The 20177-nt window shown below is 33.5% G+C and overlaps 1 protein-coding gene and 1 long non-coding RNA gene across 4 annotated transcripts in view; one reads left to right on the top strand and one right to left on the bottom strand.

Moving 5' to 3' along the window:
• Nucleotides 1–20177, bottom strand: part of LOC103102951 (uncharacterized) — a 274602-nt gene that overhangs the window by 6388 nt on the left and 248037 nt on the right. The window contains exons 3-5 of the long non-coding RNA XR_001626203.2: nt 18749–18813; nt 12887–13040; nt 12430–12529 (exon numbers count right to left, since the gene is read on the bottom strand). This is a non-coding gene — a long non-coding RNA (uncharacterized LOC103102951). The remainder of the gene's footprint in view (nt 1–12429; nt 12530–12886; nt 13041–18748; nt 18814–20177) is intronic.
• Nucleotides 1–20177, top strand: part of PLCB1 (phospholipase C beta 1) — a 902125-nt gene that overhangs the window by 723169 nt on the left and 158779 nt on the right. For all 3 annotated transcript variants that reach the window (XM_001374433.3, XM_007476702.3, XM_007476704.3), the window contains 7 exons: nt 792–876; nt 3733–3857; nt 5885–6039; nt 9643–9807; nt 12451–12550; nt 13187–13291; nt 16148–16257. In XM_001374433.3, the coding sequence (XP_001374470.1) occupies nt 792–876; nt 3733–3857; nt 5885–6039; nt 9643–9807; nt 12451–12550; nt 13187–13291; nt 16148–16257 (845 nt within the window). The remainder of the gene's footprint in view (nt 1–791; nt 877–3732; nt 3858–5884; nt 6040–9642; nt 9808–12450; nt 12551–13186; nt 13292–16147; nt 16258–20177) is intronic.

The raw sequence follows: 20177 nt of genomic DNA, 5'->3' as shown, positions 1-20177 counted from the left end.
AACTCTAGTTGACAGACTGGATAAATGCATCTAAGAAGAGAAAAGAGGGGAAGATTAGTGTGGAGATTCTGGAGAAGCAAAAGCAGAGGAGTGCCTACTCTTTGAGCATTATGTGTAACATTAAATTTGTTTGTTAAAGGAAATTCATTTTGAAGTGCGAGAGAGAATCAGATTTGGGTGTCTGGATTTTGTTCCTCTGTTTCCTTTTACCCTAAGACCTGAATATTGGTCAAATGAAGACTCTACTTAAAAAATAATTTCTCATGAGTGTAAGAAAGGAGGGCATTTTTAAGAGTTCCTTATAAACAATCATTAAAAAGAAATTGATTCTAACAATTTGTATTGACACTGGACTTTAAAATAGTCTAATAGTAACCCCAAAGGAGCCATTAAGTTCAAATCAATAAATATTTATCGAGCATATTGGGATGTAAGGATTACTCTCCTCAAAATTCTAAAGCAGAGAAATCCTCCCCACATCTTTTGATTAGCAGTCTTCATCAGTTATGAAGTATTAGCATCCATTTCACTATTTCATTTCTTTAATACTATTGGATACCTCAAAGACATACAATTAAAATATTGTTGAAAAGGATATTTTAACAGACAATTCTTTTGGTTATGAATAAAAAGTCATTAAAAGAAAAACAAATAAATATGAAAGTTAATTGGGGAATAAATTCTCTTGAAGACACAAAATGTTTCCTATCAGTTTTATTTATGAAGATCCTTTAAATTATATCTTGCACTTATGCTGACATAATTTTTTGCCTTTTTTTCCCTCAATTTAGAAAGAAACAAAAGTTTTGAAATGTCCTCTTTTGTGGAAACCAAAGGACTTGAACAACTAACAAAGTCTCCAGTAGAATTTGTAGAGTATCCTTTACCCAAAGTCTTTGTGATGTTTCATAAGTTGACTGTTATTCAGCTGCTATTTATTTGTTAATCAGGAATTGAATATGTTTAGCTATAGAAAAACGGAACTAAGAGGAACAGGATATCTTTCTTCAAATATATGAAGAATGGTCTTACAGAAGAATTCAGTTTGTCATACTTGACCCTTGAGTACAGAGCTAGTAACAAGGAGTGGGAGTCAAGATGAGTCAATATGAGGAAAAGATTCTGATGATTAGAAGTATCTAAAAGAAGAAAATTCTCCCTGGTGAGGCAATAGGCAAGTGAATTCCCTGCTACCCCCATTCAATTGTAGAACTTCAAGCAAAAGTTAGATGATCTCTTCGATTGTAGAGGAAATTTCTGTACAGGTACAGATTGGACTAGAGAGCCTGTAAGGTCCCATCTAATTCTGAGGTTCTATTTTGATTCCAAACTCTTGTTCTAAAAATATTTTTTTTTTAATGTTAACAATCCTGGGAGAGCTAGCTCTATAAACAGCACCTGTGGCCTTCAATTCCTACAAAAGTCTTCCTCTGATGTCTTCCTATGGGAGTGCATGTGACCCTGTATTCTGAAAGGCTGTGAAAACAGAATACATATTCTGGAAGGTTTTAAAGACTTTACTAAAAGATGCGAAGGAAGATTATAGATTTATCCTTCATGGAACAAACTGAATCCATTGCCAGAAAGTTGCCTCTTCCTAGGGGTGAATTTATTTAACTTTGTTAATCCATGAAGATTGACTATAAAAGCAGAGGTGGATTCTAATCTGATCGTTTGGAGGTATCCATATTGATGAGAAGTCTCAACTTCAGAGAATTGAATTATGGCCATCTATCTCAACAATGAATTATATTCATCAGAAAGTTGCTCCCTAAAAAGTTTAGAACTACTCTTTATTTCTCTTTTTGTTACCTAAGTACATTATATGCTGATCTTCTTTGTTCATATTTGTAGATTCCCACACATGTATTTCTTTCTGATATATGGTACTATCCCATTTCTACTTCTAGCAAAAGAATTTCTTAGAATTAAATGTACAGTTTCATTATATTCTAGTTAGAAACTTTACCTATCAAATATTCATGATACTTATAGTATAATAGATAATATTAGCCAGTTCATATGGTTTATAATTTATGCCACAGGCATTAATGTACAGATATCTGAGGACATAATTGTTATTTCCACTAAGGATAATTAGAAAAATAATTTAGGTTACTAAAAATGTCTGTGTAATTCAAAGAAACAGCCCAGTCAGCACAAATTAGGCAAATTAGACTGCCTATGCTACTTTTTTACTGATAGTGATAAAAACAGGATAATGAGAAACTCAAAACAGTTAGAAGTATCCAGAACTAGAATAGGCAATCTCAGGAGGCTCTGGGTTCCTAATTACTGCAAGACTTTTAACAGACGTTGGATTACCACTTGCCAAGTATGTTTAGATGAGTTCAGTCAGGTATTGGACAAGATGACCCATGAGGTCCCATCTCTGAGATTCTATGATTATTTTAATGATATCTATTTACTTGCCAATAAGTGGGAAGCTTTGCTATCTTCAAGCAACTTGAGCTTTTCCAAGTCCCATCCTACTAGTTTAACATTTTAATAACATTCACTCCACTTATCAAAAATGTGAATTAATAATTTTTCAAGAAGCTGATTGGTTCACTGGTTCACTGTTTTACATATAATGTTCCTTTTGTTGAACTGCCTTAACAAATGCCCTTTTGAAGAATGACAACTTGAAACTGAACTTTTCCAGCTAAGTAAAAAAATGGAGTCTAAATATATAATTAATTAGAAAAAAGAATAAAAATTTGAGATAAGGGTAGGTCCTCTTTGTTAACCATACTCGACTGTTCCATTGTGCTCACAAAAAGAAATCATACCAACATCAGGAACATAAGCTAGACTAAAAAGCAAAGAGATATCATGCCACAGTGTATGAATGGTTCCTTTCAAACTGATGTTACTATGAAATAATTGGAGGTTGCAAATAAATAAATTTAGGTTTCATATAAGGATAAACTTCCTAACAATTGGAACTTTTCCAATGTGAAATTGGTTACCTTTGGAAGTTGCCCATTACTGAAGGTCTCAAGAAAAAGTTAAATGACCCACTTCTTAGCTAAGGGAATTTCTTATTCAGAGATAGATTACACAAAATGATTTCTGCTATCCTATGCAACCCTGAGATTCTCCAACTGAGTCTATGAATTCCTGCAGATATATGCATATCTCTTTTCAAAGACTATATAGGTCTTTCCCTTTGTCTTTACTTCACAAGAGTTCCATTGATGATACAAGTCATGAAATCACAGTTTGTTTGTGTTTTTCCTTCCTTCAAAACTATGCCTCAAATTGATCTCTTCCCAGAAACCTTCTCTAGTGAATCAGTCATGTTTCTGGCTACTCCAGATGTTCCAGCAACACCTAACCATGAATTATACAGGACTGCTTACTAGTTCGATGATTAAATAATATATTTGATTTCTGTTCTCTTATGTGTTTTATGGGTACTTGACCCATTTCCCTCACTGTGTCTTCAATTCATTTTTCATTTAGATGTTCTCATAAGGAGAATTACTGAATATAGTCACTGTCATTAATTAAGTTTTGTGGCAAATGTAGTGGAAGGACTCCTGGATTTGGAGACAAGGGAAATGGCTTCAAATGATGGCCCTAATGTTTGCTATCTGTGTTATCTTTGGCCAAGTAATTTAACCCCTCTGGGCCTTACTTTCTCTAGTTGTATGTAAAATGATGGAATTAGATTAGCTGATTTTACTTTTGAGACTATGATCATCCGACTTAACCATCTTCACCTAGATATAACAAAATGCAGCTTAGCAGGATTTATCCAAAGGGAACACGTGTGGATTCTTCAAATTATATGCCCCAAGTCTTCTGGAATGCTGGCTGTCAAATGGTAGCTCTTAACTTTCAAACAGTAGGTAAGTGGCACTCTTTTCTTTCCTCTTAAATCAGAAAAAGATCATTTTAAAAATAAACTACTTTATGGGTTAAATAAGCTTCTGGTAAATGGCTTGGGAACCAAATCAATAAGAATAACTTTGTTGCTGTAGGAATATAAATCATTAACCACTTTGCAAACAAATGTTTGAAATACATGCATTTATAAATTGGTAGTTCCATGCAATTCCCACGTTAATGAAAAGTAGCTGTAGTGTAGCAAATTCAGAAATGGTGATTATTTGTCAATTCAATCATCCTTTTAAAATGAACCTTTTTTTTTTGCTAGCAAACATGTCTAATTATATGAGGGAAAGTCAGTAACCAAGGTGAATTTTCATTTCACAGGCATTATTTACCTGTAACATGCATCATATGGAACAAATTATAATGATCGAATGTGAAAGTGTGTGTATCTGTTGAACAAGCTAGCTAAATTCAAAATAACTAATTACTAAGTGGCAGCATGGGTAATAAATTCAGGGGTCAAAGCCACCCACAAAGAACATCTACACAAATTTTACAAAATTGCTGTTTCATTGATAAAACAAATACCTATTCTGATAAATATAAGAAATATGATGCATTTAAGTATTATATGCATCGTTAGTGTGAATGTGGCTTTCATAGCTTTTTTTAATATCAAAAAGTCACAATAACAATAATAACAATCATTAATTTTATGGTACTTCCAGTTTTGCAAAATGCTTTACAAATATCTCATTTTATCCTCACAACAACCCTGGGAGGATGGTGCTATTATTATCCACATTTTATAGTTGGTGAAACTGAGACAGAATTTTTTTTTAAAGAAGGATCAACTTCTCTAGGTAGTAAATATCTGACATAAGAATTAAGTTCAGTTCTTCCAGATTCTAGCTCCGAAGCTTTATCCACTGTGCCACTTAATTGCCTAAATAGAGAGTGGGCAACATTTATTTTTAGGTTTCTCAAATAAAGTATTTTGAAGATATGTTTCCATTTAAAATAGTTATCCTTTTAATGTTATTTGAGTCTGCATGGTATATTAAAGGAGTTTATAGGACTGAAAACCTGGGAAAATCTGAGTTTACAACCAACTGCTTATATTTACTATCTTTGTGAACCTAGGCAGAAGAAATTTCACTTCCAAAAGGCTTAGTTTTCTCATTTGTAAGATGAAAAAAATGGATAGTTTTTTTGTCTTTGGTCTTGGAAACCCAGAAGATCTATATTCAAATCTTCATTTATCCCAAACTGGCTATGTAACTCTGGGCAACTAACAATCTCTCCAGTATCCCAAAACAATTTTAAGACTAAAAATCTCAGAAGTTGACAATCTTTCTTGAGAGGAGATTCCTTACTAGCTGTTCCATAAACGAATGAAATTCTAGGTGTGGATCCTCTCCTTTCCTCTGAAAAACATCATCTGTAGTGCCTACCATAGTTTATTAGTACATTCAAATGAGATAATGACATGAAGTGCTTTGCAGATTTTTTAGGACTCTTTTCTATTGATTATTATCATGTTCATGCTAATATCACAATTAGTTTAAATTTGGAGACTATATAATGGGGTACATAATCCACAAAAAGTTGCCCAGGAACATGTTAACTATTGGGAATGAGATAATTTGAGATGAAAAATTGCCTGGGGGTTATCCATGTAGACAATAACTTCCCAGCCATAAATGGCTGTTAATAATTAACATATGATTCATTGATCAAAAAGAGCTAGTCAGACTAGAATAATGATAAAATAATATTTAAATAAAATAATTTGTAATTTGTAAATATAATATTAAAATAGATTTAATAGATTTATATATATAAATCTATATATGTAAATAGTATATATAAATATTATATAAATTAAAATTATGAATTTTCTCAATTACTATAAATCATATGTGAGATTATTAAAAATATGTTAATTTTTATTTTCATGAACATAAATTTACCTTTGCTTTCTTTCTCTTCTCTACCATTTGAAATGAATTTATGTTAAATCTGTCTTTTTAATATTCAGACTTGGCTATGCAATTGAACTTGGGAATGTATGAATACAATGGGAAAAGTGGTTACAGATTAAAGCCAGAATTTATGAGACGACCAGACAAACATTTTGATCCATTTACTGAAGGTATCGTGGATGGTATAGTAGCCAATACTTTATCTGTTAAGGTATGTAAGTATAAATTATAAAATCACCTTTAAAAATGCAATATTTTGGCTTGAGCAATAAACTTATACAATGAGAAACTGTTTTCTATCATACTTCCAACCCACCAAAATAGAGTAAATAAGATACATGACCAGCATAGTTGCCAGTCCTCCTCATTTATATGATTGTATCAAAAATAAATGTACTATAGAAAGACATTTTCAGCAATCTTTGTGAAGACGGATATTTTTATTGGTATTAATTTCTGTTTAATTATAAATATATTCAGGCATGGAATATAAATAATTCTCTTAGTAACCTATTTATTAAAACATTGAATATAAAGTCTTCTATCCCTATATATTTATAGTTTCAGATTTACCAAAGGATCATAGGATTTTAATGAGAATTGTAATAACTTCAAACAAAATTAGCACTTGCAATAAACAATGAGAAATTAATTCCCAGTGCTATTTTTGCACTTTTTTGCCATCATTATGTGACATAACTTCAAGAAAATAAAAACACAGTAAATGTTAGCATTTAAATTGGGAGTACATTTTAATAAGACCACATTATTTGCAGGTTCCTGGATGATATGATTGGAAATTCCATTTCTATTTAAAAAGTACAAATTATTTGCTATTCCACTGTTCTATTTGAAATAGAAATATTAAAATAGCTTATTTGTGATGAATATAAACTTCAGAGCTTTCCAAAAGGCCTAAGTTATTTTGAAGTATTGCATAAGCTAGAGCCAAGGGGGCTCTAGTTTGGGATTTTTAATTACTTTGTATTACCTCTGCAGAAAAAAAAAATCCACAAGTAGAGGACTGAGATCTTCATTCCTATTATGAGCAACATTCCAAACTCTCATTACTATGCTTAAATATATAGTACTCATTTTATGCATCAATAAATTTCCAATATTTGTGGTCATAAAATAAGAAATTTGAATTTATTCCCATATTCAGCTTGGTTCTTGACTCACCCATATTTGTATAAGGTTTATACTAGTGTTAAATATTAGTTTTTATTCCCTCGATATATGACAGGAAAGTGAATAATTTTCTAAGGTTTTAGAGTAGTTTTCATTTAATTCTGACTATTCAAATAGTTCAGAGTTTTTCCATTTCCTAATAAACAGAAATATAAAATTTCTAGATAGGGATTAAAAATTTTTCAAAAGAGTGGTTACAAAGTGATTTTCAAAATGTCTGTCCCATTAAGTCCTAGTTAAAAAAGAGATTGACCATATAATAAGAGTTCTCAAATTATATTCATTCTAGAATTTTTTTTTTTAGGGATTCTAAAAATATTTATTTAACATTTTTTTTTATTTTGAGTTCCAAATCCTCTCCTTTAATCCAGTCCCAACCACACTCTTTTTGCCTTAAAGGCAAAAATGTCAGTTATAGATGTGAAATCATACAAAATCATACTTCCTTATTAGCCATATTGCAACAAAATAAAAGCAAGAAAAATAAAGTGAAAGAACTATACTTGAATGTGCACTGAGTTCATCAGATTTTTCTCTAGAAATTTTTCAGCATAGATCTTTTGGAATTATCTTGGACCATTGTCCTGGTTCCAAGATCATTAATCTTGGATTAGTCTTGTATAGATCAGAGTAACTAAATCTTTCTCTCAGCTGATTATCAGTACAATATAGGCGATACTATGTACAATGATCTCCTACTTCTGCTCATTTCACTTTGCCTCTTTTCTTATAGGTCTTCCTGAGATTTTCTGAAATGATGCCTTTTGTACTATTTTATATCAAACTAGTACCCCATCACAATCACATGCCACAACTTGTTCAGCCATCCCCTAATGAATGGGCATACCCTCAATTTTCAATTACTTGACATGACAAAGTTGCTATAACTATTTTTTGTATATAAGTCCTTTTCTTTTTTCTTTGATCTCTTTGGGATACAGATCTTGTAACAGTATTGCTGGTCAAAGGAAATACACAGTTTTAGAGTCCTTTGGATGATTTTCCAAATTATTTCCCAGAATGGTTGGCACAATTTATAGCTCCACCAAGAGTTCATTAGTGTATCTATTTTCCCTCATCCATTAGGATGAGGTTTTTAATCTAAGTACATTACATTTCTGGTTGTTTTGATGACAAAAGAAAAGAACAGATGAATCAACCCATAACGAAGTGGAGGTCATTATCAAGGTTTCATATTTACTACTCTGGCATAATTGGCCAGAAAGTTATGTCATGTCCAGACTTAAGTGACATGAAATTTTTATGAGATGGCTTATAATGACTCAAGTAAATTAGGGCTGTGCTGTTATGGTATATGTTATAGTTGGGATTCCTTTCTCGGACCAGATATGAGCTTGCCTTGCTATTCTCAGACTAACTAAAAGGACAATCCAGGAACAGGGAAAAACAAACAAAACCACAGTAAGATCTGGGCTTAAGTGGATCAAATGAGAGCTAATGAAAACTTTATGCTTTTGCATTTTATTCTTGTCTTATACTTTCTTCTTCTTGATAATTGTATTGCTATACTAAAATACTTTTAGACAACTAAAGACTATAAACAAAAATTAGATTTGGGACACCACTCAGTGCTAGGAATAAGAAGAATCATTTACAAAAACAATGATTTCAGAGGACCAGAAGTGAAATATGCTATCCCTGACAGAATAATAATGGATTTAGAGTACAAAATGAAACACATATACTATATCTATGGAAACTGATGGGATATTTTGCTTGAATATACATAGTTATTATAAATAGATTGTTTTTATTTTTTAATGAATAGGAGGTGGGAAAAAGAAAAGATAGATTTCTGATTGTGTTTAATAAAGAGGTTAGGAAGGCAATGTTACTAATATGAAATATTGCATACACTTTCAGATGAGTTCATTGTAATATTAGTTTTTTCAGATGTTTTACTTTGTTATAAAAGATCTCTCATGGAAGGGAGAAATCTATAATAATTTTTAAATACTAATGAACTCTAGATATTACACACAAATACTAAGTGTATTCTATACATGGGACTCTAAAACTTACTGTTTGTGAATTTATTAAAGTCTTGTCCTTAGAACTATTATTATATCATAAGAAATTATTTTTAAAATTGAGGTAGGATTTATGACTTAAGAATTCAAACATGGTTATGAAATGCTAACTTCTATCAAGTTGAACTTCTTTCTTAAAAGAAAAAGATTATGAGATTATTAAAGTCTGAAATCTAAATTCATTAGTTCCCTGTTTTCTCTGTTGTAGAAACTTAGTCTTTAGAAAACTTTCCAAATGTAAGATTGGTGTTAAAAATAATTTTGTACTGATACAAGGTAATTCATAGTTGAAGCTTCAGTGGCAGTTATTAGTTCTCAACTTCCTTTCCTCTTTTTTAAAAATACTCATACACTTCTTATTTAACTTACTCATACACAATAATTTGTTCTAACTTCAAGTCTTGTTCAACATTAATGCTTGTCCTAAACCTTGCATCAATTTGGTTTGAGGGAAAATAATCATTTCATGGAATTTCTCAGCTTTTGGGTGTTATCTTTCAATATCCGGAACTTTATAGGACATCTATATCTTGTCACTAAACAGACACAATAACTTTTTTTTTTCCTTCTAGATCATTTCAGGTCAATTTCTTTCTGATAAAAAAGTTGGCACTTATGTGGAAATAGATATGTTTGGCTTACCAGTGGATACCAGGAGAAAAGCCTTGAAAACCAAGACTTCTCAGGGGAATGCCGTGAATCCAGTCTGGGAAGAAGAACCTATAGTGTTTAAGAAGGTTGGTTTACCTTTGTTTTTGTTTGTTTTGCCAGGAAAATAGCTCCCTGAGCCTTTTAGTAGGAACACAATGAATACAAAACCTTTTTAAAATACATAAAGCAGGAGTTTTTACAATGATTCCTATCCTGTAACTATTTCTTCAGAGCTTCTACAAATAATTTATTTTAATGTGAGGGAAAATGTAGTGTTCTGAATAATTGGCTAATCATAGGAAACATTATTTTCAGAAGATCAATATATGTTTATTTTGTGATATAAAACAAGAATTTATTAGGTGCCTGTTCTAGGCACTGTTCTAAGCACTTTCTAAGTAATTATCTTATTTGAGCCACACAACAACAATAGGTACTATTGTGAACCCTATTTTACAGATGAGGAAACTGAGGTAGAATGAAGTAAGGTGACTTTGCAAAAGGTTATATATCTGAAACTTAATTTGAACTCAGGTCTTTCAGACTCCAGAATTAATACTCTTTGCATTATGCCACCACCAGCACAATATACTGACTTATATTTTTTGATTATGACATATAGGGGTGGGAATTATGGGACAAGAGAATTCCTGGGGAAAGACAGCTTGGCCTCATGGAAAAAGCAGTGAGGTAAATTTGAGTTCAAGCTCTGTCTCTGCAACAGATGAGCTGTGTGTCCATGGGCAATTCTGTCCAGTTATAAATTACAGATGAACAGATTTGAATGAGAAAAAGGAGTTTCCCTGTGCTGATAAAATGACAGTTTCTGAACAAAAATAAAAATAAGGTCCCTAGAAGAGGTTAGCATGGCCTTTTTAAAAGGAGGTTAATTAAAATCAAAACCTTAGAGTCTATTAATTATATTAATAGCTCACTTTTATATAATGCTTTAGATTTGGATATATAATCTCATTGATCCTTACATAAACCCTGTAAGATAGATGTAACTGTTATCTTCATTTTATTGACAAGGAAACTGAGGCTGACATTGGAATGATTTGCATAAATTCACATTGCTAGTAAGCGAAGCAAGTCTTAATCGCATCTAATTTGATTGACTTCTGCTTTGACAGCTGACAGCTTCATTCTGTATGTTTTATTGGCCAAATAACATTTCAAAAATTTTAAAGGCCTTTTTTAAGCCTCAAAGGCTCGGTTCCACTTACCCAATGAAGATTTTTATATTAATGTGCTTATATCATATAATCATAGTTTAAATCTGTTAAAAAGATAAACAAATTAATTTCTGCTTACCTGACCCATTTCCCTATGAGCCCAAAACATTTCTTTCCTCCTACATGAGGTTTGCTTCCACTAGCTGCTTGTGAGTCCTGTTACAAATTAGCTCGTATTAATTTGGTGTGTTCTTTTTGTGTGTATATATACATATATGTATATGCATCGATGTATACATGCTACACATGGCTACCGCTGCAGAATATAATTCACTTGAGGTCAAGGGCTATTCCATTTTTGCCTTTGACACCCAAAGTCCCTATCCCAATGTCTGGCAGAGAGCAGACATTAATAAATACTTTTGGATTGATGGGTTTATTTTAAAGATGTTAAAGTTAGCATTGTTGGCTTACACAAGTCTGCCCTTCATCTTGTCTATGCTGTGAACAGTATTGCTCTAATGAATGGAAGTCAGGATGAATATTCTAAAGACTATTGCAAAAAAAAGAAAAAAAAAACAAAAGATTCCCATGAGAACCAAATAAAACAAAACAGCACAGTGGGGTGCTCCCACCCACATCCCCAATGCCAGAAACTCATCCATTTAAATTTCAGCTTGTCATAATATTTCCCCAGAAAAACATATTCTCAGTTCCAACTCACTGTAAAACAACTGACTAGAATAGGGGAAATGTTTGACAGGTTTCATGTGCACTAATGTGCCCTTTCTGATCATCGAGGAGATTTCTAGAAGAAGGAACAATAAATAAGGCAGAGTTAACATTGCTTCTGATCTAATTATATCCATTTATCTGTCCCTAAACTCTGCAACCTTAAGGCAATTGGACTTATTTACTCCCTATGTTATTCACTGAATAGTTTGAAAGGTTACTCTAATGCAATTCCCAGTTATAATGATAGCCTCCATAGTGGTTTGAGCTTTGTCAAACTTAGGGGCTGATTTCCAGCACGGTGAAGGGTACACCGTATGGCAGAAATTGGGTTGTATTTAGAATCAGAAGATCTGGGTTCCAATCTCAGCTTTGCTACTTCCTACCTATGTGACCTCAGACAAGTCATTTCATATCTCTGGGCTTCAGTTTCCTTATCTGTAAAGTCAGGCAGTTGGATGGTTGTCTCAGAAAACATTAAACTCTAATTTATGATGAGTTCATCTGCCTAAAACACCCTAAATGAAATATCTATCTGGAAAACAATGGTCCATCATTAACAATAAACCATTTGTGCTTTTTTTTTACACATATCCTCATGTTTTCTCACATACCATCAATGTTGGTATTGATTGTAAAATTGTAATTGTAAAATTGTAGAATTGTAAAATCCCTACTCTACACAATTAACTTCTTCCTCTCTTTTTTTCCTTCTTTTTCTTCATCGGTTGAACATTTGAATTGAACAATAACATGCTCTAACTATTTAAGATGGAATTGATGCTCAATGTTGTAACTTACCTGTGTCCAAAATGTCTTTAGGTGGTCCTGCCTTCTCTGGCATGTCTAAGGATAGCAGCATATGAAGAAGGAGGTAAATTTATTGGTCACCGGATATTGCCTGTACAAGCAATACGACCAGGTAAAATTACTTCAATGAGAAACTAAATTCAGTCATAAGAGAAATTTAATAGTATATTATTTTGTTGTATTTTTAAAACACTTTAAAAAAATTTAAAAAACACTTGACTATTAAAAATGAATCCCTATATCTTTGTAAGTTTTCCAGGTAACTTAGTGCCATAGTTAAGAGATTCATTTTATTTGGAGGTATTTCATAATTTTCACATGAAAAATTATGAGAAAGAATTCAGAGAATGATGGGAAAAAAATATAATTCTGTTCAGGACCAAATGATTGATATTAATGAGAAGGAATGATTCAATTTCAATCAATCTATAAACAATTAAAGGCTTACTTTGTTTGTGACTTTATGCTGTAGGTTAGGGATGCAATGAAAAGCAAAAAAGGAAGGATTGCTTCCAAGGTAGAAAATGGACTTTCTAATGAGGAAGACAACTCTCAAGTAACTTGGGCACATAGAAGATAAATGCAGAATAGAGGAAGATAATCTGAAAAAAAAAAAGGAAAGCATTAGTATCCAGGGGCCAGGAAGGTTTATCAGAGAATGTTATAAACATCATATCATGTTTGCATATTAGAAAAATAAATGCACAGAGAGTGAATTGGAAATATTCTCTGTATTTTCATTTTCTAGGTTATCACTACATTTGTCTGAGGAATGAAAGGAATCAGCCTCTGATGCTCCCAGCAGTCTTTGTATACATAGAGGTTAAAGACTATGTACCAGATACATATGCGGGTAAACAACTATAACTACATTCTCTATCACTGAACCCAGGACTTCATTTATGATGATGCCTTAATTCTAAGCAACTGAAACTGACTAACTTTACTTTAGCTTATAGGATTTGGAATCATTCACTTAAAATGGCTTCTACATGAGATACTAAATGTAGATGAGCTAACAGTTATTTGGGGTGGATTCAATCCTTAGAGGCTTCACATCATTGTTGCTTCATACCCTGCTGTACTATCAATAGCAATCTCCTTAGTGGGAGAATCATGAAGGTACCTCTCTTAGCTCTTTAAGAATTACCACAGCGCAGTGGACCAGCATAGACTGAGCAAAGGAACTGGACAATAGCAACAGTGCTATGGTAAGGGATTTAGAGGGAAATTGGTGACCAGTGATGGAGTTCCTCAAGTGCTTCCAGCTTGAAATTAGCAATGAATTAAATAATAGGGATGTTTCAATGGGAAAAAATATCTATAAGGTTGTCACTAACTCAGCTGGGAATTTGAGGATTCCTCTTCTCTGCTGCAATTGACTAGATCCTCTAAATAATTGAAATGATTCTACAATATTTGAATTATTTCTAGCTGCTTATAGTATTTTCCCCTTGGCTTGTAAATAATTTAAATAAGCAACAAAAAAAATCTTTCAGGAAGTTGGAATTCTTAGTGTAGCATGATTGTCTATATATGTTATGTATATATATATATATATATATACACACACATATAGTTGAACATTTTTCTCTAGATGATAGATTTTTTTGTATGGTAATCAGATATTGCACTTTGTTTCTATGAAGTTATTGTAGAAAAATGCATGCCATAGTAGATAGAGAACCAGCCTTGAAACCTGGAAAACCTGGGTTCAAGTATGTGATGTTGGGTTAGTCACTTAATATGTCAGTGTCCTAAGCAAATTTCTTAGCTATGATTTGTAGAGAAATTTCTTATCTTAATTGTCAGAAGAATCTTCTGATTAGGAACTCTCTACAAGGATGAAATCACAAGTACAATCAAAAGCATATAAGATTGTCTAATGCAGCACAAAAATGCAGACTTGTAAAATGTTCGGACTTCAAGGGATTCCAAAAATATTTGATAAATGAGAAAATTGAGGTCCAGTAAGGATAAATGATTTTGAGTCACTTTTATTTCTCTTTGATCAAAGTTTTGAAAAAGTAAAGATTCATCATGGCCAAATCCAATCCAAAAACTATATATGAATCCATTTAGAAGAGGGAAATTGAATGCTTAGGCCGCTTCCCTATTGATAAGAACAACGACCTTTAGTGATTATACATTTCATTTGATCAATGCCAATAGTCAGTTACTATATTAAACATCTAAGTGTAGGTATATATACATATATTGCATGTAACCATATGGAAAAATTGACTTTTTCAAATTACTAAGATCAAATGATCTTCCATTCTAATCTTATAATGATATAAAACATATGAACCCAGATTTTATATCCCAAAATGTTAGGTTCAAACAGGTATTATATTATAGAAATAAGGGCCCTTTTCCCTTCTTTTGAAAAGCATATCAGTGAATATTAAAGTTTTCTAGCATTTAAATGAGAAATACAAACTATTTTCTTTTAAAATTATAAATAGGAAAATATTTTATACAATAATAAAAACTTAATAAATAAAATTTAAAATTTACATCAGTTCTAAATAAGACAAATAGAGGGGGAAGTTGGAGAGGAAGAAAACGAACAGAAGAAAGGCATATAATTAGGAAGAGAAGGTTCACTGGAAAGGAGATCAGTAAACATGAATTCTTCTCATTCCCCTTAGGCTAAGAGGTCCAGCTTCAAAGAGTTAATCATAACTACCAGGTTTCAGGTGGCAACTCTGACCCATATTGATAGTATGACTGCCAAATGACTCAGGGCAGGGGCTTTCTGAGTTTCAGACAGATAAGGCTATAAAACTCCTTATGGGATATTCCTAACCCTGATTAAATCAAAGTTCTGGCCCAAAAATGTGTGAAGTTCTTTGTGTGTATAACTTATTTCCTAAATTTAGGTACTCTTTCTACAGTGCTGATTTCAAGTACTTCACCTCTTGATGAAAGATTTAATGAATTTCTGGGAAAAGAAAGAAATAGAAAAGGAAGGAAGGGAGGAAGGAAGGAAGGAAGGAAGGAAGGAAGAAAGGAAGGAAGGAAGGAAGGAAGAAAGGAAGGAAGGAAGGAAGGAAGGAAGGAAGGAAGGAAGGAAGGAAGGAAGGAAGGAAGGAAGGAAGGAAGGAAGGAAGGAAGGAAGGAAGGAAGGAAGGAAGGAAGGAAGGAAGGAAGGAAGGAAGGAAGGAAGGAAGGAAGAGAGGAAGGAAGGAAGAGAGGAAGGAAGGAAGGAAGAGAGGAAGGAAGGAAGGAAGGAAGGAAAGGAGGAAGGAAGGAAGGAAGGAAGGAAGGAAGGAAGGAAGGAAGGAAGGAAGGAAGGAAGGAAGGAAGGAAGGAAGGAAGGAAGGAAGGAAGGAAGGAAGGAAGGAAGGAAGGAAGGAAGGAAGGAAGGAAGGAAGGAAGGAAGGAAATATCTATCACCTGATAACCATCTTTCTGATGAAATTCTTCAAATTTAGACTGTTCATTTGAAAACATTCCCTTTGAGTATAGAGATCTACTCAAAGAATTTTCAACTATAATCATAATCTTTAAGAACTTGATTACCTCCATACCATACATCGCAATAAGAATAGAAATTTAGTGGGATGTATATTTCACATGTACAATTTAGTGTTTGCTACATATATGTATAAATATGGGTTTATATGTGTGAATACATATACATGATTATAGAGATTTTAATATAAGTAGGAAATTTGCCCTGAAATATTTGCTTGATTTTCAGATGTAATTGAAGCATTATCAAATCCCATCAGATATGTGAATCTGATGGAACAAAGGGCTAAACAGCTGGCAGCACTGACCCTAGAAGATGAAGAAGAAGTAAAGAAAGAGGTAAGGGAATGTTTCAATGTACTTTAGATAGAAATGATTCTCATGCCTGGTTACTATATTGAATTGACATTTCCATTTTATAGATGGAAAAATTAAGGCAAATAGAGGTTCAGTAACTTGTCCAAGGTCACACAGCTAGTATCCAAGACCATATTTGAACTCAGGTCTTTCTGACTCCAGGCCCAGTGCTCTTATCCACTGTGCCACCTAGCTGCCTCTAGGAATAACTATTTTATTACTATTTATTTCACAAATACACAAAATGAATCTCTCTTCCACCATATTTTAGGTGATCCCTTCTAAGTTTAAGATCTCAAGAAAAAAAATCTCAGTCGTTTCATATTTTTATGTTGAACATTTAGGAGATAAAATCACATTTTAGAGTTGAAAGGGACCTCAGCAGTCTGGTTGCCCAGCCCATATCTACAAATAAAGCCATTTTCTTGCCTACCTGACTTGTGGTCATTCAGAATCTTCTTGAAAACATTCTTTGAAGGAGAACCCACAACTAATGTAGGCAACCCATTTCACTTTGAAACAGCTTTAATTATTATGAACTCCTTCCTGACTGTTCAGCTGATATTTGCCCCTATATAGCTTCCAACTATTTCTCATTGCCTTTTATCCTGGAGGTACAAACAAAACAAAAACAAACCTTCTTCTACATGACTGCCCTTCAGATACAGATAAAAACAGCTATCATATCACATCACCCCTGAGTCTTCTCTTCTCCAGGAGAAGCATATCCAGTTCCTTGAAATTATTCTCACAAGATGTGGACCTAAGGGGTTTTTCTTAATCCTGGTTGCTCAAAAAATGACACTGGCCAACATAGCAATGTGTTTTCTAATCTGTGCTCCCAGAAGTAAGCACAGTATTCTAGATATTATCTGACCACTTTAAGTACAGGAAGCTTGTTACCTTCTTCTTCCTGGAAAATATGACTTATTAAAGCTACTCAAGATTGAATTAGCATTTTTGGCTGCCAATATTCCTCTTTTTTATTGAGCATTAAGCACCAAGACCCACAGATCTTTTTGTAGGCAAATTGTTATCTTAACAGGCATCTCTGATCTATTTCTGCTGAATTTCACCATATTAAATTCAGCCCAATGCTCCAGGCTCTCAAGATCTTCTAGGACACTGACTATATTATCCAGTATGTTCAGTATCATCAGCAGATTTAGTGAGTTCATAGTTGTATCTTAATCTGTCATACAAACATGAATCCATGGGATGTTACTACTAAGTACCGTTAGTCAAAATGACATTGAATGATTAAAAACTATTTTTTTGTGTGGCCACTCTTCTAGCCCAGAACTCTATGTTACTCCATTTTTCACTTAACTATAAATGTCTGGCTCATGTAGCTCCATTTTTTCCATAAGAGTAGTATGAGAAACCAAATTCAGTGTTTTGCTAACATTTAGAAGAATGATAGCTATTGCATTGCTCTCATCTCACAGTTTAGTAACTGTCAATAATAGTAAATAAAATTAATTTGGCCTGACTATTCCTTCATTGTTTCAATTTGCATATTTTAATTTTAACTCATTTTTTTTAATTTTGAGTTCTGAATTCTCTCCCTCCTTTTAGTCCCTCTCCCACACATGGAGAAGACAAGCAATACTATTGTCTCTCTAAATTCCCTCTCCCTTTTATTACCTCACTCCTTTTCATATTCCCTTTTTCTCCCATTTTCCAATTAGATAAGATGGCTATATACTGCATTTTGAGCATGTAAATATGTTATACTTTCTTTTAATCAATTCTCCTGAGAGATTCAAGAGTTATCTCCACCTCCACCATTATTCCCTCTATTGTAAAAGCTCTTCCTTGCATATCTCTTTTAAATGAAATAATTTTCCCTTTCTCCCTTTTTTCTATTCCCAGTGCATCCCTCTTTCTCACTCATTCATTTTTTTGAGATCATTCCAACATAATCAACTCACACTTCTGTCCTCTATATATTTAGGATTCCTCTAACTGCCCTAATAATAATAAAGTTCCTAGGAGTTGGTTACAAGAGTCAGCTTCCCATATAAAAATGTGAAAAGTTTCATCTTTTTGAATCCCTCCCTTATGATTTCTCTTACATGTTTACTTTTTTATGCTTCTCTTGAACCTTGGATATAAATGAGTCTGACCTTTTCTTGATGAATCCATGTAGGCAATCTGTCATCAAAAATTTTTTTCAGTTAATCATTAATCATTGTTCTAATGATTTATTAAAAATTTTGTAAAATTAAACTTGCTGGCTAATAATTTTCAGTACTTTTTTCCTTTACTTGAAATTCAAGGCAGCAGTTACCTTCCCCAGTTCTTCCCTTCCTCTTCCATTCTCCATGTTTTTTCCTGACCATGATGATGACCATGACCATTACTGACCATGGCTCAGTAATTACATTTACTCATTCATTCAGTATGTGTGGATGAAATTCACCTCAACCAAAATATTTTTAAACTTCAGGAGCAGTAGATGGTCACTTACCCTTTCAAGTATCAATTCTTCCTTAGATATTTTTTCTCCATCATTTATAATGTGAGGTTCATTGTCTTTGGAAGAGAAAGCAGAATTGAGATAATAATTAAGCTGAGATCTGACATAATTGCCTCCCTGGGCCTGCATCAGTTTCCTCATCTATCAAATGACAAAGTGGGATTAGATAATCTCAGAGGTACCTTCTAGCTCACCTAGTTTCTCTCGTTCTACCCCTTCCCCTCCCAATTGCTTCCCTGATTCTATGAACTGGCATCAGGCCTCAGCTGCCTTGTCATCCTAGACCAGTGATGGTGAACCTATGGTATGGGTGCCAAAGATGACACTCAGAGCACTCTCTATAGGCACTTGACCACCTTCCCTCCCCAACCCACCCCCAAGAGTTTATTACTTGAAAGGCAGAGGGACTTGAGCAGAGATGCTCCCCTCCCCCTCTCCACCATGCCTGATGATATATATATATATATATATATATATATATATATATATATATTTGCATCACCACCCCTCTGCCCAGCAGTCCAATGGGAGCACTTCCTCCCTCCCCTGTGTGGGATAAGTAGGGGGAGGGGCATGCCCAGCACTCAGTGGAGGGGGCACAGCAGTTGGGGGGGGCTGGCCACCATCTCTAAAAGGTTCACCATCACTGCCCTAGACAACGTACCTCAGCTGTGTCAACCCCCTTCCCCCATTTAGTGTGTTCCCAAGGTCTTGTTTTTGGAGTTCATGATTCATTCCCCTCCAACCTATACTTCTGACTCTCTGGACATTGCCAGCATGCCTCCTTTTATGGAGACTTTCTCCCTCTTTTCTCACTCTCCAACCATTTTTTCAGTTCCATTTTATATATTGTTTGGAGCTCCATTAGAATATAAGGTCTTTGAGGACAAAAATGGTCTTCCTTTTTGCTTATATCATCTCTATTCTCAGCACTTAGCATAGTGCCTGGCAAATTGTAAGTCCTTAACAAATGTTTATTGTTTGTCTTCATGGTCTTCTAATACCTTACTAACCACTATGCATTTTTTAAATTTAAATTTATTCATTTGTTTGTTACATTAAAATCCCAAACCCCACCTCCCCTTCCAGCAATAGAAAAAGCATCATTTCACAAAAAGATATATGTGTATATTAAACTATGTCTTATTTAATTCTGTTTTCTCTGGAGGTGGGTATACATAGTTCATCCTTAAAATTATATTTCTGTGGTTATTTATAATGTTCTGCTTACTTCACTCTTCACAATTTCTTGTAGGTCTTTTCATGTTTTTCCAAAATTAACCTGCTTATCATTTCTTTCAATGCAGTACTATTCCATCACAATTATATGCCACAACTTGTTTAGTCATTTGATGGACATCTCTTCAATTTCCAGTTCTTTGCCCCCACAGAGTGACAAATCCAGTGACAACAGACTCTT

This window comes from Monodelphis domestica, chromosome 1 (assembly GCF_027887165.1).
Source record: "Monodelphis domestica isolate mMonDom1 chromosome 1, mMonDom1.pri, whole genome shotgun sequence".
Classification (NCBI taxonomy): domain Eukaryota; kingdom Metazoa; phylum Chordata; class Mammalia; order Didelphimorphia; family Didelphidae; genus Monodelphis; species Monodelphis domestica.
This window is presented reverse-complemented; position numbering and strand designations above follow the sequence as displayed.